This window comes from Notechis scutatus, chromosome 4, assembly GCF_049901735.1.
Source record: "Notechis scutatus isolate UNSWTSFEM ecotype Mainland chromosome 4, rNotScu1.2, whole genome shotgun sequence".
NCBI classification, from domain to species: domain Eukaryota; kingdom Metazoa; phylum Chordata; class Lepidosauria; order Squamata; family Elapidae; genus Notechis; species Notechis scutatus.
Genome location: NC_142012.1, coordinates 89,516,640 through 89,544,445, shown reverse-complemented (window position 1 = coordinate 89,544,445; position 27,806 = coordinate 89,516,640). Strand labels below are relative to the sequence as shown.

General features: G+C 41.2%; 1 protein-coding gene across 1 annotated transcript in view; it reads left to right on the top strand.

Moving 5' to 3' along the window:
* The window catches only part of CDH23 (cadherin related 23), a 564,480-nt gene that overhangs the window by 389,489 nt on the left and 147,185 nt on the right, over positions 1-27,806 (top strand). The window contains exons 22-27 of the mRNA XM_087964088.1: positions 10,008-10,197; positions 11,091-11,236; positions 13,667-13,886; positions 15,205-15,357; positions 19,320-19,433; positions 21,526-21,674. Of these exons, the coding sequence (XP_087820214.1) occupies positions 10,008-10,197; positions 11,091-11,236; positions 13,667-13,886; positions 15,205-15,357; positions 19,320-19,433; positions 21,526-21,674 (972 nt within the window). The remainder of the gene's footprint in view (positions 1-10,007; positions 10,198-11,090; positions 11,237-13,666; positions 13,887-15,204; positions 15,358-19,319; positions 19,434-21,525; positions 21,675-27,806) is intronic.

The following is a 27,806-nucleotide window of genomic DNA, read 5'->3' as shown; positions in this document are numbered from 1 at the left end:
CCGGTACAGACTGGTTCAGACGAACTGGTAGTTCCAGCGATGAGTTGGTCCCGCCTACCCGCCTCTGCCCCAGTCTATCCTTTATTTCCTTTGTTTGAAGCCAGGTTGATCTGCGCAGCAGAGTGGATTACCGCGCCTCAGCTGTTTTATTCACTGGGGTTGCAGGAGAAGGTAAGTTTCAGAGCTGTTTTCAAAAGCACCGTGTGCTCCCTGAACCGGTTGAATCCCACCACTGGACCTACACATCTATTCAGGGAAGCCCAGGTGCTTACTGCATCTCATTTGCTTCCGTCAGAGTATATTCATGAACTGGAATAGAGCTTGGTAAAAAGGTCAGCCAACGAATAGGCATAGCAACTAAGTCAGCCAATGAGGATAGATTGGAAACTGAAACTTGAAATAGCCTAGGCTGGAAACTGAAACTAAAAGTAGGCTAGGCGTGGTTCTATGTTAAGCTCTGCAACTCAGCTCTGTTGAGCTCTGAGTCTGTCTATTGAGATGAAACTGCTTCTCTCCTCTTGCTTGCCTGCTGATCTATTGAAGATGAAACTAAATTGCTTACTTGCTGAAGGCTGGAGCTCTGCTCTGAACTTGCAACGTGTTTCTGTTTGAGTTTGCTCCATGTTGGAGAAATCTACAACTGGTTTGTAAAATCTTATTATGTTTATAAAGATGTTAAATGAAGCATCAGCCATCTGTGTTTATTTTTCCGGTGCTGAATTATCACTGCAAAACTCTCAATAGCTTCTTGGACATGAATGACAATACTTTACAAGAGGAGGCGGGAAGAGAGAATTGGCCATTCTCTGATTTTGCTTAATACCTTTCTGGTTGTTGTTGTTTTTTATTTTTTTAAATAAATTTTATTGAGTGTACACATTAAAAACATTGAACATGGTCTTCTTTGACATACATTTTTGTCAGTGCATATTACATTCAGAAAGAAATTATGTACATATATATACATAAAGTATGTATATTTATATACATGTTATACATTTGAACTTTATAATTTTTAATTCTTTTTCATTACTCCTCCTCACATCCTCCCTAGTTCACTTTTAATTCTTATTCCAATTTTATGAACTCCGTTTCATATCCCTCCAATAGTAGAATTTATTCCATATTTTGTGGTATTCTGACTCGTCTTTCTCCTTCAGTTCTAATGTCAACCTATCCATTTTGGCGCATTATAGTATCTTATCGATTGTATCATCCTCCCTAGGGATTTCTCTTGCCTTCCAATTTTGGGCAAATATCATTCTTGCTGCTGTGATAACATGTATTATTAGATAAATATCAGCTTTGCTAAACTTCTCTTCCATTATTCCCAGTAAGAACATCCCAGGTTTATAACAAAATTTTAACCCCATCATTTCCATAACCAAATTCTGTACCAGAACTCCTGAGACTTTTTACAGGACCACCATATGTGGTAATATGTGCCCAGTTCTTTCAGACATTTCCAACAGTTAAGTGATTGGTTTCTGTACATTTTGGCTAATCTTGCTGGCGGGAAGCTTAATACCTTTCTTTAAATCGCTACCTTCCAATAGGCCAGAAAGGTTGGTATTCTGTTCTGTCTTTTATAATTACTAGCTGAATATAAAGACAGACAGATAACTCGACAAAGGCTTCCGTACGAAGTTTCTTTATTGGCTCATAAGGCATCCTCACATATAACTCACGGTTATGTCAAGGTTCATTTTAATGTCCAAATCTTTCCATAGTCATCTCCATAGTGTAAAAAGACAGTTCTCTTCATCCCATAGTGATAGAGCGGAGGGAGCCAGCATGCTACCGGGTCCAGGCAAGGAAAGGGAACAAAGGGCTTCCCCCAACCCAACCAAGGGTCAGTTCAGTGACCAATCAGGATTACAGATGTGACCACCTGACATGGACTACATTTCCCATGATGCCTTAACTACATTTACCATGATGCATTCCCTTAAGGGGACAGCTCCCGATTCTAACTTAACTAACTCAATTCCCATTACCTATATACTGTCTGGACAGCACAGTTGGCCTTTGTCTATTCTTTGTGTGCTCTATGGACTGTCCCCCTTCCCAAGCCATCTGCAGGCTATAAATTGTCAAGCCTGGTTTATTGTTTCTGAATATGATGCAGTAGCTGCAGCTGGTTTGTTCAGTGTTTCCTTCTGCTGGTTTGTGCAGTTTAATAGCAGCGTGTCTGAGCATCAGCGTAGGAGGAATCCTGCTGGGTTTCAGCAGTCTTAAGTAAATTTTCTGGGAAATAAATCCAATTGCAATGAAAGGAACCCAGCTGGTTAAAATCTCACTCTAGAGCTGCAACTGTAGGTTAGGCTTGCCTTTGTGTCTTTTTTATTTTATTTGAACTGTAAAACTTTCAGTGGGGAACACCAAGGGTTAAATGGAACTAAAAAACCCATGGTCATTTGCTTATCAATTTTAGGAGGCAGGCTTATCTGATTGGATGTTAAAGTATTATAAGTTATTTTTAAGTAATAACTGGATTTTCTGAAATTTAAAGCAGTGTTTCTCAAACATAATAATTTTAAAGATGTGTGGACTTTAAAACCTAGAATTCTGGCTGGGGAATTCTGGGAGTTAAAGTCCATGCATCTTAAAAGTTGCTAAGGTTCAGAAACACTGATGTAAAGTTCCTTGAATTGTCTGTAACTGTCCATGAAGGCTCAAGATAGAAACTTTTGTAACAGATTGCAATAAATTTGCAGAAAACAGCGGAGGTCAGTTTTAAAGCCCACCATAAAAAGTTTACATGAAGGATGCTTTCATGTTACTTTTTCACTGTGCAGTAATAAATATCCATGTCCAAGAAGGATGGAATCAAGAAAAACTGCCAGCGTAACCAATCCTAGCCCAGTTCATGCTTGCAATTTAATCAAGCTGTCACACTTTTTACAGGGAACACCAGGATTCCTTAGTATAAGATTGAGGAGCACTAAAGTTCATCCAATTGTCCCAGTACCTCCGATGGCTGAACTTTGCAGCCAACAGCAGATAAGGCATATGAAAAGTCACACTCCTTGCAATGTTATTTTATCAATGTATCCTGTAACATAAGGAGCTGTGATGGCACAGTGGTTAGAATGCAGTATTGTAGGCTAACTCTGCCCGCTACCAGGAGTTCGATCCTGACTGGCTCAAAAGGTTGACTCAGTCTTCCATCCTTCTGAGGTTGGTGAAATAAGGACCCAGACTCTTGGGGGGCTTTGTAAACTGCTTAGAGAGGGCTGTAAAACACTATGAAGTGGTATATAAGTCTAAGTGCTAAATGCTATTGTTTTAAGGCTTAAATTCCTTCATGTCCAGTTCCCACACTACAAATTCTCTTGGTTGGATAAACATAAACCACAGACATGCACAGCCCTTGAACTGCATCTACAGCCCCCAATTTTGCAAGCCTTCCTGGCCTTTCTCTTTCTGTGTGTGTGCGAGTCCATGTGTTAGGGTTCTGTGGTGGTGGTTGTCAGCGTTCCAGCAAACCTCCATTCCACCCAATAACTCCGAGACAGACGTATCTCAAAGGTTCCTTCTATTCGAATAGTAACTGGCACAACTGTGGAATCCCGAATCGGAAAGTTCCAGGCTTCCTTACAGTAAGTAAAAACTACAAACCCACCCCCTACACCCATCCTCACATCACGTAGCCCAATCACCATCCGTCCCAAAGTAAGACTTCCTTTTCACTAGGCGCAACACAACCTGACCTTGAATCAGAAAAAGAATGTTATTATGTCTAACTAGATATACTCCAATGAACTTCCCCCCTCCCACTTTCCCAGCGTGGGAGCATCGGATCTCAATATGGTTTCCAAAGCTGACAGGTTTTTTTTTTTAAGTTTAAAAAACCGACCAATTTCAACTTTTTCAACCTAGTTTGCGACCTCCTTCAAGGACCTCTTTGAAAGACATTGATTTAAAGCCCTTCAAATCCCACTGGCAAAATAAAAAGGGGAAGAAGGGAGAATTATTCTCCATCACGCTAGGAGAAAAATGATGGGCGTGAAACAGAAAATAAATGAGGGGAAAGTGAAGAGAATCCACAAAATCATCAAACAAGAAGACCCTGCTTTAAAAAAAAAAAAAAAAAAAGCCCATAATGAAACATTAACCTTCTGGGGAGGTGTGGAAATAGCAAAGGTCTCTGGTCCAAGTTCTCTCTTTGTAAATTAACTCTCCGTTACCTCAAGTGGCCTTTGAGGCTCTTTTCCTTCCGCATCGAGGGCTAATCTTTGCCTTTTGGATACACCATCAGCCTTTGATTCTACTTGTAGGTTCTTAAACTTCTGTTTCATTTCAGTTGCAACTTGAAGCATATACTCAGCACATATAGTAGTCTATGTCATGATTTCGTGTCCTGAAAATAATATGTTAGAAGCCCAGATCACATTTAAAGTTCCAGCCGTCTTTTTTCAGACTGGAGTGGTTTCTTTTCAGTCTATTCATAGCACTTGCTGGTTTTTTGTTTTTTGTTTTGCATTTTCTTTGTATTCTTCGGCTTTATTAGCATAGTGTCATGCCCCCGTCAGAGCCTGAATCTGCGGAGAAGGACAAGCCAGAGCTGGAGCCGATGGAGATTGAGGGAGCGGCTTCATTGGCTTCGGAGGAATGTGGGGAGGAGCAGGATGAGGCAGCCCAGGGCCCCTCAGGATTGGGATGGCTGGTTAGCACGGAGGAAGGGGAGCAGGATGACTGAGAGAGGGCAAACAGTGGAAATGGGGAGGGATGGAGCTCAAGTGATGAGCAAGGACCGCCCCCTCCTGATCCCTGAGCACGGAGAGTGGAGACAAGATGGGAACAGTGCAAGCCAACCTGATGACTTGGGAGGAGAGCTCCCCGCCTCTCTTCACAAGGCACACCTGGGGTCTGAGATTTAAGGAGACGCTGTGTGTTGCTTCTTCCTTGCTTTGTGGACTCAGTGCCTTGTTCCTTGCATCGTGGACTCATAGTTTGTTCCTTACTTTGTGAATTCAGCGCTTCTTCCTTGCTTCATGGACTCATTTCCCTGTTCTTTTGCTTTGCTGGACTGCGCACACCCAAAGACTGTCATGCCGGCCACATGACCACGGAGACGTCTTCGGAAAGCGCTGGCTTTGCTCTAAGACTAATGTGGGAGCATTTGGGAGGAAATTTGGAGCATTAAAGGGGAGTCTGAACTCTCAGCTGGCTGTGTGACCTTCGTGCCTTGTCCTGGGTCATCACACATAGTGATAGCAATAGCATCTAGATTTATATAGCACTTCACAGCCCTTTACTGCCCTCTCTAAGCAGTTTATAGAGTCAGCATATTGCTCTCAACAACCTGGATCCTCATTTTACTGACCTCGGAAGGATGGAAGGCTGAGTCAACCTGGAGCCTGATAGTCATTTGTGTGTTTATTATATGTATAGCCCATCTTTTTTGTTCGGGGGTACAGGTACAGAGATGGTATTCAGCAGGTTCTGACCAGTCCTGAAGAACTGGCAGTGGAAATTTTGATTAGTCCAGAGAACTGGCAAATTCCACCTCCGACTGGCCCTGCCCCATCTATTCTCTGCCTCCTGAGTCCCAGCTGATCGGCTGGGCCTTCTTTGGTTGCCCTGCACAGGAGAACGGAGCTGGAAAGCAGGTTAGTGGGGTGGAGAGGGAATGGAGATTTTACAGTATCCTTCCCCTGCCACACCCACCAAGCCACGCCCTCAGAACCGGTAGTAAAAAAAAATGAATCCCACCACTGTACAGGTAGTCCTCAAGTTATGATGACAACTGAGTCCAACATTTCTATTGCTAAGTGAGACATTTGTTAAGTGAATTTTGCTGCATTTTACAACCTTTCCTGCCACAGTTGTTTAGTGAATCACCGCAGTTGATAAATTAGTAACCCGGTTGTTAAGTGAACCTGGCTTCCCCATGGACTTTGCTTGTAAGAAGTTCGCAAAAGGTGATCACGTGACCCCAGGACGCTGCAACCGTCATAAATACATGCCAGTTGCCAAGCATCTGAATTTTGATCACGTGACCCTGGGGACGTTGCAACAGTCATAAATGTGGGGAAAAAAACCAGTCATAATTCACTTTTTCAGTGCCTTTGTAACTTTGAAGGGTTGCTAAATGAACTGTTGTAAGTCAAGGAGTACCTGTGATACAAATAGCTCTCTTTCTTCCTGTTTTGTCCCACAGATCCTGTCAGAGTATATTCATGATCTGGAATAGAGCATGGTAACAAGGTCAGCCAATGAATAGGCATAGCAACTAAGTCAGCCAATGGGGACTGTTTGGAAACTGAAACTAGAAGTAGCCTAGGCGTGGCTCTATGTTAGGCTCTGCAACTCTGCAGCTATGTTAAGCTCTGAGTCTGTCTATTGAAAATGAAACTGCTTCTGTCCTCTGCTTGCCTGCTGAACTAAAGTGAAACTGATGTCCGTTTCTGAGCTCCTGAGTTGCTACTAAAGTTACTTGCAACATCTTTCTGTCTGAGTTTGCTCCACGTTGGAGAAATCTACAACTGGTTTGTAAAATCTACTTGTTATTTTTCTGGCACTGAAATAACGCTGCAAAACTCTGAAGATTCCTAGTGAGATACGTTTGGGTTCTTGGACTGTGACCTGGACCTCATTTTTTTTTTTTAAAAAAAAGAAACTGATCAGACTGGCTCCATCAAAGCTTTTTACAGCCTTCTTAATCCCCAGTGCAGAATTACAAAGTTAGAGAAGCCCTGTGATATGTAAAGATCAGTGGTGGTATTCAATTTTTTTTACTACCGGTTCTGTGGGCGTGGCTTGGTGGGTGTGGTGTGGTTTGGTGGGCATGGTTTGGTGGGCATGGCAGGGGAAGGATACTGTAAAATCTCGATTCCCTCCTCACCCCACCAACCTGCTTTGCAGTTCCGTTCTCCTGTGCAGGACAACAAAAGAAGACCCAGCCAATCAGCTGGGACTCGGGAGGCAGAGAAGAGATGGGGGCGGGGCCAACCAGAGGTGGTATTTGCCGGTTCTCCGAACTACTCATAATTTCCGCTAACCGGTTCTCCAGAAATGGTCAGAACCTGCTGAATACCACCTCTGGTAAAGATATTTCATTTTTAATTCTTACAAGAAATGTATTCATTTCTTATCCATCCCCATACTTCGGTGAAAGCATTTTTTTTATTTATTCACAGGGAGATGAGCAAACTAATTTATCCTCAGGAAGTTGCAACACTGTAGATTTTGAGAGACATTATAAAGCAAAAAAAAAATCACAAAAAGTAGGCCTTGCTGATGTGAATTCGATAAGAAATTAATGGAATCTAAATCAGGAGCAATCAGTGAATCTGGAACAGATGTTTTTTTTAAAAAAAAAAATATCATTAAAAAAACTTTTCTGGCACGTGAGGAATCCCGTTGCTGATGTTCAAACAACTTCTAGAAGCTGTAGCCATGATAGCGGGGAGAGATTTCTGGCTCTGCCTGCCTCAGGAAGCTCATGAACAGACAGTAGCAATGAGTCCGCTCTTGAAAACAACCTGTTTTCATTTTGTTATTATTAATTTTTACATTAGTGAGCAAATCCTGCTAAAATTGGTTTAAAACCCCTTTTCTTCCCACACCTAAAAAAACCAAGATTGGCACGTCTTTAGTACAAACGCTAAAAAAATTGCTTGTTTATTTATTTTAAGAAAGTTATGTAGCCACTATATTGTAACAACAACCCTGCATAGTGGGAAACACGTTTAAAAAATAAACCAAACCCAGGGGTGGGATTCAAATGTTTTAACAACCGGTTCTGTGGGCGTGGCTAGATGGGTGTAGCTAGGTGGGCATTGCCTCATGGCTTCTTGGTCATGGCTTCTTATTTTTTTGCAGCAAACCCCCCCACATTTTTGTTTTGTTTTTTTGCCTCCTGGGCCTCAGGGAAGCCGGGGGGGGGCGTTTTTGTTCCTAGAAGACTCCCCTGGGACCCAGGAATGCAAAAAATGGAGCATGAGGATGCGCATAAACCCCTGCCCTCCCCCCCCCCCATGTGCCCCTTTTTGCCTCCTGGGCCTCAGGGAAGCCTCCTGGGTGAAGCCGTAAGACAGTGAGGGGGGTCCTGGCACAGCTGATCAGCGGAACAGCTGATCGTTGGGAGAGCGGGGGAAAAGAAATACTTTAAGGAGTGACTGGACGGGGGAGAATGCAGTTAGCGATGTCGGACATGCACGATAAGGACTGACTGGGCGGGGAGGGAGGGGAGGGGCTAGCCAGGGGCACGATTTGCCAGTTCTTTGAACTGCGCAGAATAATAACAACCGGTTCTATAGAACCAGTCCGAACCGGTAGAATCCCACCCCTGACCAAACCATAAAATAAATATCATTAAAAATGTTAAAGACCTGCTCAATTGGCCAGGCAAAAAACACCCCCCAAAGAAAAAACCCACCACCACCGCCATTGCATTATTGCCCGCCCGAGGCTGCAGCCTCGGGAAAACCAAGGGAACCGGAATAAAGCAAAAGCAACCAGGAAGCCCGAAAAAACCACCCCCCCCCCCCCCACCAACCAAAACCCAAAGACAAACAAAAAACAAACAACAAAAACCCACCCCCAGGTGGAGGCGTATAAAAGGCAAAAAAACCCCCCCAAACCCGGCAATCCACGTGTGATCCCTAAATGATAATGTCTTGTTGGACTCCAGCCTGAGTCTATAAGGGATTGAATGAATCCACCCTGAAATCGGTTATTTGGGACTTACATCTCCCATTATGAATTTAATTTATGGAACCCATTGTCCAGGGTGATGCCATAGTTAAAAATAAACATCAATAGAAAAAATGTACTCATTTATTTAGAAGAGAGCCTTAATTTTCATTCTTGAGAAGTTTACCATTCCATACAAGAAGCAGCTGTATTTCAGAGCTTTAAGTGAGGCTGCCACACTCCCTAATTTAAACTGTGCCTGAAGATCTGTGCAAATATAAAATCAGATCTATCATGCATGTATAAATTTCAACAGTGGACCTGCTGTGAATGTATTACACTAGAAAACAGTTGCTAAATGCAAATCTTTGCTTGATGAGTAAGCTTGTTTAGTCCTCACTGCTAGTGCAAATTGATGAATATTTAAATACACTGCAATATATAACTAAAGGATGCCTTTTAATATCCTGAATAACAGTTTCTTGTCAGATGAGCTGGTACTAAAATGCTGTGGTTTTTATTCTTGGTTGTATTTTCTCTTCTCCTGATTCTAAGCATTGTTGCCTTTAAAATCATAAAAGAAATGTTCTAATATTTCCTGATAATGTGAGGGTGATTCTGGATAAGACATTCATTGCGCATTTGCCTCACTCCAATCACTGAATATTAGGAAAGGTTTAGATGCCCTCATCTTTCATTTATAATTCTTCCATATTTCTTCCAACACTTCTTACATCCTTTTCTCACTACTAAAAAGCCATTAAGGAAGAATAGCTGTAGAATGCTTTTGGACTGGCAAAGAATTAGCTCTATATCTAGCGGACCCAGGGGGCTTGAACTCTTTAAATGTGTGCTTTGCCAAATTTCAGAAGGAATGTGAATAAGGTAGGACAAAACTTAGTTTTCCTTCTATAATTTTCCTGATCTTAGACTGCACAAATTGGATGGCCAGTAGATGGGGTCGAACAGCTAGTGTTTTCTCTGTCTCTGTGGCCATCCAGTGGTAGACTTGAGTTTTACAACCCTTTATATATTACACATTATTATTATTATTATTATTATTATTATTATTATTATTATTATTAATATTATTGTTGTTAATCTTTATTGTCAGAGTACAACATGTGTATAATGAGATTGGCTGTATTACTGGCGGTAATACAGATTGGCGGTATTATGATTGCTGTTGCAATACAAAATATGCATGGACTTATTTTTTCAACTAGATTGCAAGTGATGCTTGTATCCTAAGTATTTCAAAGTCATGCTTCTTTCTAGAGCCTGCATAAATGCTCAGAAAATGAAAAAGGTTTTTTAAAATGTCTTCAGATGCCAATAAAGCACACCTTTTCTGATTTCTGTAGGTGGTAGCTTTTGATCCAGATCTCGCAGAAAATGGTTCCCTTGTGTACAGCATCAGACCACCCAATAAATTTTACAGTCTTAATAGCACCACAGGGAAGATTCGGACAACAGGGGTTGTGTTGGACAGAGAAAATCCAAACCCCCAAGAAGCTGAGCTCATGAGGAAGATTGTGGTCTCTGTCACTGATCGTACGTTTGTTTAAGTTATATTAGCTGCTTCATTGTGTTTTTTACTAGGATTTACTTCCATATTGCTTTATATTGTATATTGTTGATAAAACTTTGACTTTTCTCTCAGATATTATAGTGTTTTGAAATGGGTATTTCTTTAAAACTGCTACTTTTTAAATTCTGCTAAATTGTTTTCTCAAGATGATCTGATCCTTGAAATTTCTACCTCATTTTAAGATAGTTTACCATGACGATGCCGAGAGCAGTGGTGGCTAACGTTTTTTGGGTCCAGTCCCAATAATTGAGCTCACGCTCGCGTGCCAGCACCCAGAAGGCAATGCGTGCTGGGTCCCCCCCCACACCCCCTGCACATGCATGCACAATTTTCCTCACGTGCACCATGTATGTGTGCATGTGTGCGCGTTCCCCCTGCGTGCGCCATGCATCTGTTCATGTGTGCACAATTCCTCCCATGTGCGTCATACATCTGCACATGGCATGGGGGGATTATACGCATGCACAGATATGCATGGCAGATGGGGGTTGCGCAATTCCCTTGCACGCCATGCATCTGCGCATACACGCGCAATCCCCCGTGCTCCATGCATCTCTGCACATGTGTGCAATCTCCCTGCACGCTGCGTGTCTCTGCTCATGTGTGCACATCTCCCATGCACCCTGTGCGCATGTGCACCACATAACCAACAATCAGCTGTGGGGCGGCGGCATGCGCGCATGCGTAGTGAGGTTCTTCCAGGCGAGCTCTTGCGTGCCGGCAGAAGTGGCTCTCCGTGCCACTTCCGGCATGCATGCCATTGGTTCGCCAACACGGTCCTAGAGAGTCTCTTTGACAGGTTTCAATGGAAAAGATGCTGGTGGGATTGATCTTGTGACTTTTCTGACCCCTACAGGTGGGAGACCACCATTACGGGCCACAAGCAGCGCCACTGTGTTTGTAAACTTGCTGGACCTCAATGACAATGATCCCACCTTCCAGAACTTGCCTTTTATCACCGAGATTCCTGAGGGTCTTCCAGCAGGGTCATCTGTCTTTCAGGTGAGTCTTATTTTTCATCTTAAGTACATGCTAACAAAAAAAAAAAATCCTGAAGGACATTTACTTTGAAGAACATAGTTTGGTCTATATTAAAATTGGATTAGTGGTGGGAATGTCTCCTGGCATTTTCTTCTCAGCAGTTTGATTACAGCAGTCCTCAACTTACAGCCACAATTGGGATGAGAATTTCCATTGCTAAGCAAGTGAGTCATGTCCGAGTTTATAATGTTTTTGCTATGGTCATTAAGCAAATTGCCATGGTTGTTAAGTGATTCCAGCTTCCCCTATTGATTTTGTTTGCTGGGGAAGTCGCAAATGGCAATCACGTGATCTTGGGAACGACAACTATCATAGATCCATGCTGATTGGCAAGAGCCTGGATTTTTATCACGCGACTGCACGACTGCTACAGTCACAAGTCCCTTTTTTCAGTGTAACTTCAAATGGTCATTAAACAAACAGTTGTAAGTCGAGGATTACCTGTACAGTTTTCTACAAAAGGCAGCCCTTCCCTTTCAGAATTAAGTGATCCAATGCTATTTCTTTTGATATCATCTTCCCATTTGGTATGGTAAGACCCGGAAGAAGTTGGGAGAGTTAAACATAATGATGAAACAGCAGTTGGATAGCACAGTGCTTCTCAACCTTAACGATGTTAAGGTGTGTGGACTGCAACTCCCAGAATTCCCCAGTCAACATGCTGGGAGTTTACGCTCATGCATCTTAAAGTTGCTAAGGTTGGAAAATACTAGGATAGTATCATCCATGTTCAGCCAAAAAGGAAGTTGGTCCTGTCTCCGGAGGGAGTATACATTAAGAAAACCTTTCTCAACTTTATTCAGGAAAATCTGATTAAATATCAGGAGCCAGCACTGCCAAAATTTAGTGTTTGTTTTGTCATTTCTTCGCTTTGGATAATATTCCTATCATACTTGAATTACAAATCTTAATTGTGTCTTTTATTATCAGCTAACTTTCCACTTAAATTTATTTCCTATATTTAAAAATAAGCAAGAGATTTAAATGTCAGTTGTAATCTATAAAAGCCACTCGGGATGCCTTTCAACCTGCTATCTGAACACCATTGCATTAAGGTTTGTAATGCAATATTTGACTATGATAGGAGTGGATGGGAAAAGATAAAAATAATTTAGTAGTATCATTATTATGCTTAGTGCAAGTAAATATACTGTGAATCAGACTGACAAATTATTAAAAGTAGCTGTGAATTTTATATCTAGTGATAGATAAGGTTCACTCTTGTTTGCCAAGATTACATTAAGCATACAGTGATACCGTGGTACTCAACTGCTTCAAAACTCATGGTACTAGACTCATTTTGGTGTGGAAATGTTGTCCCAGTACTCATCATTTGTTTGCTACTTGATGTGCTGCAAAAGGAAGTTTGGGGTGGTCTCAGAGGGCGGATGGGAAGTCAGCCATGCTGGGAAGATCACTGACATAGTAAAAGGGACAGACAGAAAGTTCTCCCCAGCCTAAACAAAGGGTCATGTGATAAGTCATATGGTTTGCTTGGTACTTTTCCTTTTTAGTACTCGTCACATCTCCTGGAACCAATTAATGATGAGTTCCAAGGTACCACTGTATTTGAAACAGCTGGCTTCCATGATGCTCCACAAAAGAATATTCAACGCTGGTGTTCTGACCAAGGCTTCCTGAGACCATAATTAAGCACACACTTAGTCAAAATAACTCTTGTTTTATTGAAATGCTGGGAATTATTTTCATTCCCAGCACGTAATGAGTCCCAAACAGTCCCTTGAGATAAGCACCCGCCTTTCTCTCTGTTGAATTGCTGCCAACAACTAAAATGCCAAATTAACAGTAAACAAAACCAACCGAAGTACAAATTCCACCCAGAGCTTCAAGGTTTAATCCGAACAGAGTGAACAACTTTGCTTCCTGCAAAGGTTTCTCTACCTTTGCACCTCCTTTATACCTTATGGGAGGGGCAATCACCTCCAAGCCTTACTCCCGAGTCACCCCTTTTGTCTCAGCTGCTCTTGCCTTCTAGCAGTTCTGTGCATGCATGCACTGGGAACAGGCTCCCCTGGGTCCTCTGCCTCGCTGCTGCCAGACTACGGAGGCTCCAGAGTCAGCACCCCTCTCCCAGATGGTCCTGGCTCCATCCCTGCATCAGACGCAGGACCCTCGTCCGAATCCTCCCAAGACTCCCGGACTGGTCCCCGTTCTTCCCCACTGTTCAATTCTGCTGCCGTCTGCACAGGCTGCCGGCGAACCACAACAGCTGATGTAGTGACTCCATAATGGGGAAATTTTGAAAACTGCTACCTATATCTCAGGAAAATAAATTGCTAACTCTGCCGAGAATTATTATTTTTTTTTGTAAAAACTGGTTTTCTCTCTCATCGGGATGAGTTCCTCAACATCTTGTGCTTTGTGTCCTAGGTGGTGGCCATAGACCTTGACAAGGACTGGAATGGCCAAGTCACATATCGCATGCAGGTGGGCATGCCCAGGATGGACTTTGTCATCAACAGCAAGACCGGTCTTATCAACTCCACCGCTATTCTAGACAGGGAGAGAATTGCTGAATACTACCTGAGGGTAGTAGCAAGCGATGCAGGGGAACCATCCAAAAGTTCTACTAGCACCCTCACGGTCAGAGGTGATTGACGGACTGACACACTTTGAAGGCTGGGTCAATGTCACAACTATATCATATTTTATTGGTGGTTTTCCAAAGCTTGCACAGGGATTTCTCTCTTCTTCTAATAGCTCTAGATCACGTTCTGTGCATTAGTTGGGTCGGTGCCTTCTCAGTTGGCTCAAATAAGGCCAGAGAAACCAAATGTGGCATGTATCCTGAGTTATCCTGGATATGAATGACAAAATCATATAAATCAGTATTTCACAAATGTGGCAACTTTAAGATATGCAGACTTCATTCTGGTTGGGAATTCTGGGAGCTGAAGTCCACATATCTTAAAATTCCTTAGGTTGAGAAACACCAATATAAGTTGTGGCAGGAAGTTACTCTAGACCAGGGGTGTCCAACCTTGGCAATTTTAAGACTTGTGGACTTCAACTCCCAGAGTTCCTCACAGCAAAGCTGGCTGAGGAACTCTGGGAGTTGAAGTCCACAAGTCTTAAAGTTGCCAAGGTTGGACACCCCTGGTCTAGACCATTCCAGAAAGGAAAAAAATCTTTGCATTTATGCGTTAAATTTCTACCTTGCCTTTATTTTTTGTAAGGTGGTATTCAATATTTCCTCCTTCTATTTTCCCCAGGATAATAACCTTGAGTTATGGGTTGGGCTGAGAGAGAGTAACTGGCCCAAACTTACCCAGCCAACATCTATTCTGAAGGATGAAGTCTGTCTCCCATTTTCTAGTCTAGCATCAAAACCACTGCACCAAATTGTCTCTAAACTGTCTCCAACATCTGGAATAATATATAGCATATATCATATCATAATCATATGCAGTATATTATTTTCCATCTGTTAATATTACTAAAATAAACATAAATATGTTAATTATGTTTTCCTGTGTTATCACTGTACTTTCCAACTTACTTCTCATTTCTCTCTAGCTCAGATTCTCTCACTCCATAAATTCTAGTGCAGCCAAACAGTTTAATAGCTTAAAAAGATTGCAATCTATGTTAGTTCATTCCCTCTCTTTCCCCTTTCAACTCTCTAGCTGAGAGTTTTTCAAACCTAGCAGCTTTAAGATGAAGGCTACCTGGGGAATTTTGGGAGTTATAAGTCCACACATCTGTTCTTCCTTTAATTTAGCTTCTTTTTATGTATTGCTGTAGCCAATTTCCTGGTCTTTTACCAGGAAATAAACAATAAAGACATATCTACCTAATAAAGTAACTGGCAGTAATTACTGTATGGTTGGTTGTAGGTTCTTTAAGGAAGTCCAGAGAATGCTCCTATTGTTCCCCGGAATGAAGTTTGATCAAATTCTCTCTTATAGTTTTAGATGTGAATGATGAAAACCCAACCTTCTTCCCAGCTGTCTACAATGTGTCACTTCTGGAAAATGTACCCCGTGACTTCAAAGTGGTCCGCCTGAATTGTACTGACACCGATATGGGCCTTAATGCTGAACTTAGTTATTTCATCACAGGTATGAGCTTCCACAACTCCAGGGTTAAAAGCCACCTGGTTCATAGGGGGACACAATAATAGAAACCACTTAGTTCTGTCTTTATTGCTATTTTCCTTTCAGATTTATATCTTGCCATATCCCAAAGGTTTGGGGTGTGGTGCTGACAAGTTATTCAGTCTGTTTAAAAATGCTTATTAGGTTTACAATAAAAGATCCAAGAAGGAAAAAAGAATGTAAATGGGAAAATCAACATACACTTAAAGAGAAAAGGGTATGAAATTATACAGTTGCCTGTTAACAGGCCGTGCAGAGGGATTTGATTGTAGGTGTTGTGAACTAAAGAAATGTAATTAATAAAGATTCATTTGCATAGCAGGATCGTAATCCTGCACTTCCTATTGGCCCTTATAATGGCAAGTTATGATTGGTTAATTCCGAGCAATCTGATTGGCTGTTGGCGGGCCGAGTCCCATTGGACGAGGTTCAAACCCTATAACAACATCCATTGGTCATCCGGATAGCAGTTCACTCTATAAAAGGGCGGCCGCTATCCGGGGGTTTTTTGTCTCTGTTATCATGCTGTAAATAAAGAGCTGAAGTTCACGTGAAGCAGTTTCGTCTCCATTTCTACGTCCATGCTTCGTACTTAACAGTAGGAACACTTTTTTATGGATTGATTGATTAGATTAGATTTGATTTGTCAATCGCTTACAAGATAATAGATATAAGAATAAACATAAGTATGAATACAGGAAATAGGTATAAATAATGGGGGGCAATAGGACAGGGACGGTAGGCACAATTGTGCACTTATGCACAATTTTGTATTGTTTTTTCCCCAGATGTGTGCCTTAATTTCTTTCCAAGAGAACCATCCTCTGATTCTTTTCTTGCAAAGTGAAGCTTCTGCCAATCTATCTCCTCTCTTGTAACTTGACAGGGGAGGCAACATCTTCCGTGGACTATAGTCTGTTTTCTTACCCACCTAAACTGTGAGAGCATCGGTGCAAAGCAGTAGGGGAAGTAAATCTCTCTCAGCAAGGAGAGGCTTTCATCCTGCCATTTTCAAGGCTAATTTGCATGGAGATTTGCATACATTTTCCTATAATGTTTTGCAAATGATAGCAGAACTGTTTTGGGTTGTTTGCTCCTGAGAATTATCTATGCCTCATCAGACTGAAAGAGTCATCAGCTGCCTTATGTCTGCTGAATGTGAATATGACAGTTTGAAAAAGGCATTGTGGCTGAATCCATTTGCCATGTTTGTTGAAGTGTAGCCAGGTATGTTAAATTCAGATGTACATGCTGAAAAGACCCGAAGTTCCATTATAAACATGCATTCTTACAGCAGATCAAGTTTGATTTTAGGCCTGGATTTTTTTCTTTCAGATTTATGTGATTCCCATTGCAGAATGTATGAAATATTTTTATTTATTTTTTATTTATTTGATTTGCCAATTGTTTACAAGATAATAAGTATAAATGTATACATAGTTGTGAATACATGAAATGGTTACATACAAGAAAAATAAAAGAATAGGAGAAACAATAGGACAGGGACGGTAGGCACGTTGGTGCGCTTCATGATACTTTCTACATTTTAAAAATTTGAATGTGTGTGTGTGTGTGTGTGTATGTATGTATAGATAGATAGATAGATAGATAGATAGATAGATAGATAGATAGATATAGATATAGATATAGATATAGATATAGATATAGATATAGATATAGATATAGATATATATACACACACACACACTGCATCTCTCTGAAAGATGCACAACCTCTTAATCTAACCTTTTGGATAGTGAATAATAATAAAAGAGAGTTTTTCTCTCAACTATGTACAATTTCATCATGCATATATTTTAATTTGTAATTTTATAACGGCACTTAAGGAATTTAGGATAATAAACCAGGTGTTATAGGATCTGAGCTATTAAGTGAAAGCACTTTCTTCTAAGATCTTTTCTATTCCACATATTGCATAATGTGCATTAAAAAGATTATTTGCTTCACATTTAATATCACATATTCTAAAAGAAGTTTTAATCCCGTGTTTTTAGTGGAAGAGATTTAAGAATGTAGTTTTATTCTGCCCAAATTGATCCACCAAACTAAGTATTGCATGCTCTTTATCTATTGCCACCTGCACTGTTAATTGATAATCCCAGCTAGCTCCCACCATTCCTGAACAGCAGAAAATAGCAAAAGTTACTAAAGCTTTGAAGAACTGGCTGGTGCTTGACACCAAAGGAGCATTTGGACATGGCTGCTTGGTGACCAAAAGTTGGCTTCTCTCTTTTGTTTAAATCAGCGAGACATAAAAAGTACATGCTTTTAATTGGATAAATGTTCTTTAGTTGGTTCTCACTGTAAGGTGGACTATCTCTTTTGCGTCATTGGTAAAATTATAAATGCATTATTTTCAAAGCCTTGAAATGTTGTCTGGTTTTGCCCTCTACTGCCCAGATCCCCAAATGACACCTAGAATTTTTGTCACATTCTTCATCGCTTACTATATAAATTCAGGGATCAAAAGGGTTAACTTGGATGAAAAGGGGGAAAGGCATGGGATAGAGCATCTGCATTTCCCAGATTCAGTCCATAGTTTTCCAGGAAGGCTTTAAGAAATTCCTCCTATGAATTAGAATTAATATCCGTACTCATGGATTAAATGGGTCAACGGTTTGATTTCAATAGAATGTAATTTCCATGACAATTCCTGACCCATGACAATTTAAATTTAATGCAATAAATCTGCAGTTTCCCTTCTGTCTAACTAAAACAATTCATTTTGAGATGCATTATTTAAAATGAGATTTCCTCCTAATTTAGGCTATAGAAGTTAGCTTACAGGCTGAATTTTCTTTCCGTATCATGTACCTATTATTAGTATTAGTTTGAAAATGGTTTGGGAGTTCATTTTTCCCCCCACATAATTCACCATTAAATGACTTTGTATTTCTTAGGCAAATATTTCATAATTTTATTCACAAGGGTTGATACTGCAGAATGCTTCAGGCCCGTTTCTTGTGGCAAAGGATAGGCTGTAGGGCAGAAAGACAGAAGGCTGAAGGTTGAACACTTGAAAACTGAAGCCAGCCAGTGGTGGGATTAAAAATTTTTTACTACCGGTTCTGTGGGCGTTGCTTGATGGGTGTGGCCATGTGGCTGGGTGGGTGTGGCTTTTTTTTTTTTTGCTTTTTTGCCGCCCCCACCCATTTTTGGGAGCTTTCTAAGCCCCAGAGGAGTCTCTGGGGAGGGGGTGTTTTTGCTCCCCTAAAGCTCCTCTATGGCTCAGGATGAAAAAAAAATCAGAGCATGCACCCCTCCAAGGGGTACGCAGCACCCCTCTAAGCTCCATTTTGGCAGCTTCCTAGCCTCAGAGGAGCCTCTGGAGGGGGTTTTGCTCTCCTAAGGCTCCTCTTGGGCTCTGGGAGGCAAAAAATGGAGGGGGGGGGACTGAGCTCCTCCCTCCATTTTTTGCCTTCCTGGGCTTCAAGCAAGGGGAATCCCGGCACAGCTGATCTATGCACAGCTGATTGTTGGGAGGGGGGAAAAAAAGAAATACCTTAGGCGAATGTCAGGCAGGCGGGGTGAGCGAGCATTGGGCGGGAGGGCGACTGGGTCGGGGGCGTGGCCAGCCAGAAGTTACTACCAGTTCGGCGACCCACGCCAAATTATTGTTACCGGTTCTCCCGATCCGGTGTGAACCAGCTGAATACCACCACGGAAGCCAGCTCTCATGAAGTTGGTTGAGAGCACGAATCCTGGATATTTTTCAGCCCCATTGATATGTGGTGACAGTATCAGTCCTACAGTTATAAGCATATGCATGGAGAAAACCTTTTTCATGTTAATATCTCAATTTCTTAGTTCCACAGTTCATAATTCCAAATAAAATGCATATGGATGTATGCTTATGTAGATATAAATCATGTCATCCTTTTCTTCTTTCTATTTTTTTCTTGCAGGTGGGAACCAGGATGGAAAATTCAGTGTTGGCTTTAGAGATGGTATAGTTAGAACTGTTGTCAACCTGGATAGAGAAACCATGCCGTTCTACAGCCTTATCCTAGAAGCCATTGGTAAGCATGCCTATTCTTCATCCTTCTCTTAAGAACTCATATTTCAGCTTTTGGGGTAAGGAATTTGTCTAAAGCAGAGGTCTCCAAACTTGGCAACTTTAAGACTTGTGGACTTCAACTCTCAGAATTCTGGGAGTTGAAGTCCACAAGTCTTTAGAGTTGCCAAGTTTGGAGACCTCTGGTCTAAAGGACCTAATTTGCGAATTGGTAGTATAGTTTTCCCGCCTGAAGTTTTCAGAAAGAGAAAATTGGCTTTTACTGATCTTCAGACTATCCTTCATGAGCCATGAATTTTTATCTATTATTCTGGAAAGGAACCTCTTTGTGGACTTCTACGAGTTGTAGTTTCTGTTTTATGAACTTGCATTCTTAAAAAAAAACCCCCCCCCCCCCCCCCCCCCAAAAACACGCCCCCCCGCGCGGCCCCCCCACCCCCCCCCCCCCCCCCCCCCCCCCCCCGAATGCCTGTTGGCAAGAAAATAAGTGAGCTACTGCTATGCACTAAGTTTGAATGTAGATTAGTTAGGAAAAAATGACAATCGTAGGAATTAAGCATTTATTTTAATCTTTATGATATTAGATGATACATGATAACACCTATTTATGAAATACCATTCACAATGCAGTAATTTTTGCAGGGGGACATTAATTCAACAATGTTTACCATTCTGAGCACCAGACTGTTATACAGCAAACATGTGGCAAGGTCATTTGGTGTCTTATAAACTGTACTGCACAAAATATAAATGTCTTCCATCAAGTAAGATATAAAAACGTAACCAGAAGCATGGTAAAATAGAGATCCTGCATTCCAAAAATCAGAAGCCATTGAAAAAAAGGCTAACAAGTTGCCAGAAACCATGTCTTGATGACACAAGCATTAATTTATAAGAACTCAAAGAAGTGGCTACTGCATTGTACAATATCAATCCTGGTCTAATGATGCCTCTTAGATTTAGAAGTAATTGGACAACAGTACTTCAGATATAATCTAATACAAGTTAAACAAAAGCTGCAATGTTTATTAGGTACTACCTTCTGTTGTGGTTCCCCGACAGCCGGTGCAGACTGCAGCAGAATCAGACATTGGCAGAAGAAAGGGGACCAGTCAGGGAGTCTGGAGTGGACTTGGACGAGGGCCCTGTGTCCAATGCAGGGATGGGGCCAGAACCATCTGGGAGTGGGGTGCTGCCTTCAGAGTCTGGCAGCAGCGAAGCAGAGAACCCAGGGGAGCCTGTTCCCAGTGTGCGTGTGCCCAGGGCTGCTAGAAGGTGAAAGCAGCTGAAGCAGAAGGGGCGACTTGGGAGTAAGACTGGGAGGTGATTGCCCCTCCCATAAGGGATAAAAGTCAGACCTCAATGACAAAATCTTTGCAGGAAGCAAAGTAGTTCGAGAGATTCCGAGTCCTCCTTGAAGCTTTATGTATTCTGGTTGGTTTTTTTCTGGTACTTGGTTGGTTTCTGTTATAATTAATTGGATACTTCTGTTTTTGGCAGCATTCCACAGCACTGAAAGGCATGTGCTTATCTTGGGGAACTGTTTAAGATTAGTTCTGGCTGGGAATGAAAGCAATTCTAAGCATTGCAATAAAATAGGTTTTGCTTTTAAAACAAGTTTGTGTTTAATTACGTTTGACGAAGCCTGGGTCAGAACACCTTCATCCTGTGTTATCTTTGTTCTCTTGATATTGTCACTCATTGACATTCCAACCAGACTTAAAGCTTTCCTTGAGTTCGCAAACCAGCTCAACCTTGGTAACCATTAAGATGTGATGTTGACGTCCTCACCCTCATAAAGTTGCCAAGATTGAGAAACACTGTTGTAGACATAAACATTTAGTCCAATCCCAAGTAAGTACCTACCTGCCTAGAAAAGGTAATTGCTAGGGCTCCAGGAGCCAGTGACAACTCTTAGAAAGTAATGGTTCAGAAATTATTTTAAATGAAGATGGTAGACAGAAAGGTATGAAACATTTCACCCTTATTTTCTTTAGAATTTCCTATGATTGATCATTACGCAGTCAGTGGAATGGACAGACCTTTTCTTCTGAACGTTGAGGAGATGACCCAGACCTTGTGTTTTGTTCTCACAGATAATGGTCCAACGGGAAAAAGAAGGACTGGCACTGCAACTGTTCATATCACAGTGCTGGATGTTAATGACAACCGACCCATCTTTCTTCAGAGCAGTTACGAAGCTACTGTGCCAGAAGACATTCCCGATTACAGCAGCATAGTACAGGTATGCAACTAAACTTTTCAATAAGGTTTGGTGCATGAAGAGAAGAGGAGGGAGGACAAATGAGAAGCAACAGCTTTGTCTCACCGCAGTCGAGCTGTTAGCTATAATCATATCAAAGAGCTCAAATCAGCTAGATGGTGTTAATGTTAGCCAAGGCCTCTGTCAGATATATGCCATTGCATGAACTCCATTGCAATTAGCAATCACTCATTTCCTCTATCATTGGAAACTCCTAAGTGTAGGTAATGATTTAGAGGCATTAGCAGGCAGGAGATCTAGAATTAATTTTAATAATGCCAGAAAGAAAGGTCCAGTCCAATAGCTGGGACCCAGGCATTGAAGCTAACAGCGTTATACAGCCCTAAGTTGCAGAAACATAGAACACAATAATTATTTTCTATTGATTCAGAAATTAAATGCATCCCTGAACTAGTTCATGGGCTACCTTGAACCAAGCAGTGTCTCGGGGCTAGGTTTTTGAGTGTAAGTCAAGTTCTTCTAAACAGATCTGCTTTCAGGAAGATATTGGCTGTCTGGATTTATCTCTGAGTATGCATACAAAGCAGGTTTAAGGAGGGGGGGGGAAATGAGGGAAAAGATTTCACATCTCATTTCTTTTTTCCTTTTTCTTCCTCTTTTTGAAACGAACCTTTAACAGAATGAATGCATACATTCACAGAGTGTCTGTGGTGTTTTCAGTTTCTCTTCAAACCAAACATTTCTCCTGTAAGAGGTAGTTCTTTGAGTTAGCCTGCTTTTTCTTGAATTCCCTTTTCTAATCAGAGGAAGAAATAATAAAATTGTATCACTGTGTTCCTGTCACAGAATTTTTTTGGGACAGTAAGGGTTGAAGCCTGAAATATTGGGATAATGTACTGAAGACTTTAGTTGTCTGGAACAAAAATTGCATCAAAACATTGAACCGTATGGTGTTAAAACTGCTACAGAACACATAGAAGCTTGTGAATGATGAAGTTTAAGGGGTCTTTTATATATAAAAAGAATATTTAAGATACCACATTGCTGATTTTCAGGAACTTCTATGATCTGCAAGGTGCTTTTTTCCATCCCCAAATAAAACTTACAAGATGGCTATTTCAGAATATTGACCAACCTCTTTTATTTTCAAAATTAAAATTGACAACATTTCAAAATATTATCTAGTTTAAGAATGACGTCAGTGCTTCAGTGCTGGTTTTGTGTGCACGGTGCCATTTCAATATATGACAGTTTCTGATATGGAATCATATAGTTGGAAACTAAATTGAACCCAAGTAGCCAAATCTTCTGAAACATTATAGGAAAATTGATTGATTTATTGGATTGATTGATTAATCAAATTTATTTGTCATCCATCTCATGGTGGTTCAAGGCGACTCTGAGTGGATACACTTCCAGAAGAAAGAGAGAAAGCGTGCCTATAGGGGATCTCCTATGAAACTCTCTGTATAAATTGGAAAAATTGCTTTTCTGGCAAAAATGAAAGTCAAAAGCATTAACGTGAACACAAAAACATTCTCACAAGCCAAATTCAAGAAAAAGACAATTCAATAAACGTTTTAGTTCAAAATCAATTTTACAACTGAGCCAAGGGAGTCCTTTGGATTAAACTTGTGTTTTGCCATCTACTGTATGTCATGAATTCTTTTAAGTGGCTGGCAATATAAACTATTCATATTCTGGACTTGGCATTCTTCTTTGATTCATGTGAGGAATTGCCCTTTATTAATGTATATATTTCTATATATAATAGAATAATAGCACATACTATTAATACATTAAAGAGGCCCAAAGATCACTTTCAGGTTAGATTTAAAGGCAATTCTTACATCACTACCTTTATGACAGCGATAGCAATAACACTTAGCAATAGCACCTACTATATATACTGCCCCACAGTACTTTATAACACCCGCTGAGCAGTTAACAATATCAGCCTATTGTCCCCGACAATTGGGTCCTCATTTTACCAACCTCAGAAGGATGGAAGGCTGATTGAACTCCTGGCAGTGGGCAGAGTTAGCTTGCATTTTAACCACTGGGCCACCACAATGTAAGAACTACCTTTAAAGCTCAGCTCGAAGTGGTCTTTGGGCCTCTTTAACGTATATTATCAACCATGGCAAATTGAAGATATGTGGCTAGGGAATTCCAGGAGTTGAAGTCCACAGATCACACAAAGTTGCCAAGCTTGAGAGAAACCGATATAGTATGTGCTAGATATGAACAGCCATTCTTGGATAGTTAATGCTGCTTAGTTCCAAATGGTACATTGTAGGGAGCAATTTGTGATGGATCTTATCCAGTAATTATTCCCCCATACTTGTGTTGGGAGCAGAGGTGGGGACAACACATCTTTGTACTGATTCTCCCGTTGATTTCAAGTCATCCGTACAGCATGCATGTGTGTGTGTGTGCGCGCGCGCATGTGTGCACGTACCCCAACAACAAATTACTTTCGTCACAGACCAGCACAGAATGCAAATAAGCAAACATACATCCATTTCAATAATTTCCGCAATTCTTTATTGGAATTTGAAAATCCCATCACTACCCCACATTCCAATTATCGTATCCAATTAAGAAAATATTTTCCTTCAGGGTCAGGCTTTACCAGGTGGAGTATGAACCTGTCCCAATCCTAGAAGGTTGTTATTCAGAATACCAAACTGAAGACACGAAAAGCACTTTGGGAAACTACTAAACAGTTTAGATCTGCCCGACATTGTTATTAATTTATCCAGTTGTATCATCATATTATGACTACGCTGCACAATAATCAGCTTCGAAGCACGAGAACTCCTCCTCTGTCTAAACGCATTTACAAATGTATTTGTGAAAATCTTTGCTGCTTATTTGTTTAAGCGATTCCCTCCAATGGGCACTAGAGTACTTTATTGTTACAGATGGGTTTATGGCATGGTGTTTTATATTGGTGGCATTGTGTTATTATATTGCACACAGAGAAGATGGGAGCACAATCAAATCATTTTGGCACACACCTGTTTAGAAAAAAACAACCCAGTTGATAGTGTGTGTTTCAGGGTGCCAAATCCTTATGTAATTATACTGGAAAGATTTAAGGTTCTGCCTCCCTTTCATAAAGTGTATGCATGTACACACATACAGACACACACAGACACAGACACACACACAAGCTAATAATGCAAATATATTGTAGCTAAAATAAGAGAAATCTTAATATTTACAGCTTTCCCTTCCATTGCTGATTCCATAACTTCTTTTGATTTGAATAAATGATCTTATGACTTATGACTGGATGGGGAATTCTTTGCATTCCAAATGTGTACACAACTGGTCATCTGGATGCATGTTAGTCATAGGTGAGACCAAGGAAAAATAGGACTAGGACCTCCTAAGCATAATGCTCGGTGCTTAGGTCAATAAGAATTCAAAATATGACTTTGTGGATGGGTCCTTTACAGATTCAGCTGTTATTAGATGTGCTGTGTCATCACGATGGAACTGTAATACATACATACACACATAAAATTACAAGTCTTGGAAAGCAGGTTCTAAAAAGAAAGTGTTTGGTGCTGCAACTTTTGTAACCTTATCACGTTTGTTTCAGTAAGATTATATTGAATTTCTCAGTAGCCTGATACTAATACAATCATACCTTTCTCTTTTATCCTCAAAATGTATTTATGCACCTGTGAACATTTTTGCATGTATGCATGTATTCATAGACTCATTCATTTATTCATTCATTCAGTCAGTCAGTCAGTCAGTCAATCAATTTCTACAGCCACCCATCTCAGGAAAGTGACTCTGCTGGCAAACAGTCATAAAATCAGTTAAAACAAAGTACAAACACAATAATTATATGCAGCCGTGGTCTGGTTTCTGGACGGTGGTTGCCTTTCGTCTATGGGGTGGGTCTGGTGAGGGAGATTGGTGGTGGCGTCATGTGTTGTTTTGAGTCCGGTGTTGGTTTTCGTGGCTGGGACTCGTTTGTTGATAAGGGCTAGTTTCCCGATGTCTGGAAGGCAGGAGGTATCATCCCGTTTATTCATGTTATGGGGGTGTTTCTCTATTTCGATGGCTTCCCTGATTATTCTCTTGTTGAAGTGTTCAGTGCAAAAATCTAGATAACTACAGTATTATATGACAGCAGAGGGATTCAGAAAATTGAAACGCTTTGCTCTCTGGGTTTTGGAAGGAAAGTTGGCAGCAAATGGGATTGTCCATACTTCTCCCTCAGCTGTTTCCCTTTAAGGGCCCTGCCCTTACCATTTTTGGAGAGCAAAACCTTTCAAAAGGGATGGGGAGAGAATGAAAAAGACATCAAAGAATCTGAGCAAGGAAACAGCCATACCTGATGGGGAAGGCAGCCATGAGTCTTGGCACATCAGAGGCAGCTGTGGAACATCCCCAGCTACAGTGAAGGATATAGTCACGAGCCACTTGCAAATGGTCAGGGGTTGTTTATCCCAATGCACAAGCCCCAGAAAATAACTAGCAAACACTGGGGAATTTCAGCAGGTAGGACTAAGTTATGGTGACTTCCCCACCCCCTAGTGATATTATTATACAACCCATCGTTTACATGTCTGCATTGTGATGCAGCTGTGGGATTAGCCTTTCATGGTGATCTCACTGCATATGCTCAGATGCATGAAAGTCTATACCCCGGGTGTCCAACCTTGGGAATTTTAAGACTTGTGGACTTCAACTCCCAAAATTCTGGTGAATACCAGTGGAGGTATGTGAAGTTGCTCTGATTTCTGCTTATTTCTATCCTTGCCAAACAGTGATTTTCCCAAAGGTTGTCAGTTAACCAACATTACAAACAGTTTGCGAAAGCCTATCAAGAAAGAATGCGTTTTTTTTCCCCCACGGGAGGTTCATTCACATTGCAGTAGATTCCATGATACTCCAGTCCTGGTTAATAGTCCCTTTTCTTGGCCGTGTTTCACGTCCGTGGGAAACGGGCTGGCTGCGCTTTACACTGCATATGGATCGTCTTAAGGAACCCAGACGTTTCCAGAGCTTAAGCTGTGGTTCAGTGGCATCTTCAAAATGGTGGGGCATGCACTCGTGCGGTCTGTGGAAAGACGGATCAAGTGCTGCTGGCTTGCACAAAGTGACAAAAAGGAGACTGATGGTCAGGAGGAGAAAAATACAGATGAGAGTAACGATGATAGGCAAGGAATCCAGGTTCTGCTCAGTTGGCTCTGAGCTCAAGAGAGCCAGCTCAGTGGTTGCATTGAGTAATTCAGGGACACCTGTATTTGGCAGGGTCTCATTTGCTGAATCCTTCGCACTCATCCTTCTCTCCTGCAAGACATAATTTTAAAAAAATAATTTTTGCTTTTGGAATTTTTTTCCCACACGCCTCCTTGCAGAATTCAGAAATATCCTCAGATCAACGCTGCTGGTTAGAGATCCACCTACAGGTTTCCAGTGATACTCAACTTTAGAACTATCCATAATTCCAAAACTTCACCTTTCTTTTCTGAACTTCATGCTCATGTTTCACTTTGTTCCATGTAAAAATTGCATCAACTTCTGTTCGCTTAGGAATTTACTGATGCCTGATTGTTTGCATACAACTCTAGGTAGTCCACTACAACATCAAATGCTCTTAAAAACTCTCAGAAAAATATAGAAAAATTACAAACAACTCACTCGCCGCCTGCCCAACAACTTTAACATCATTTCCCGATGGAAAATCAGTTGCGTCGTTGAAGATAAAGGAAGACATATAAATGACTACACAAAAAGGGCTTCAGGCTTTGAACTATCACATCAACAATGAACAATCCTAAATAGGATTTGCACCTCACACAACGTCTGTCAGGACTGTCTGTATAAATGGGGCTGTCAGGATTCCGGCAGTTACCCCAATTAAATCATGAGTCTTGAGCCAAACTTCCAAAACTTCAAAAGGATTTATTGGGAGTTAAACTGTCCAGCACTGCCTGGGTGTAGCCGACTCTGAGACACCTAATTCATTGTCACTCTTGACCCTGGTTTTCCCCCACCCCCTGGGTGTATCATAATTCATATTCTCCAATGGGACACATCCATAGCCAAGAGTCATCAATCATGCTCTCCAGTTAGAATTTTGTGCGGAGAAACTTCAGTCACCTAGTTACTATCTTTGAA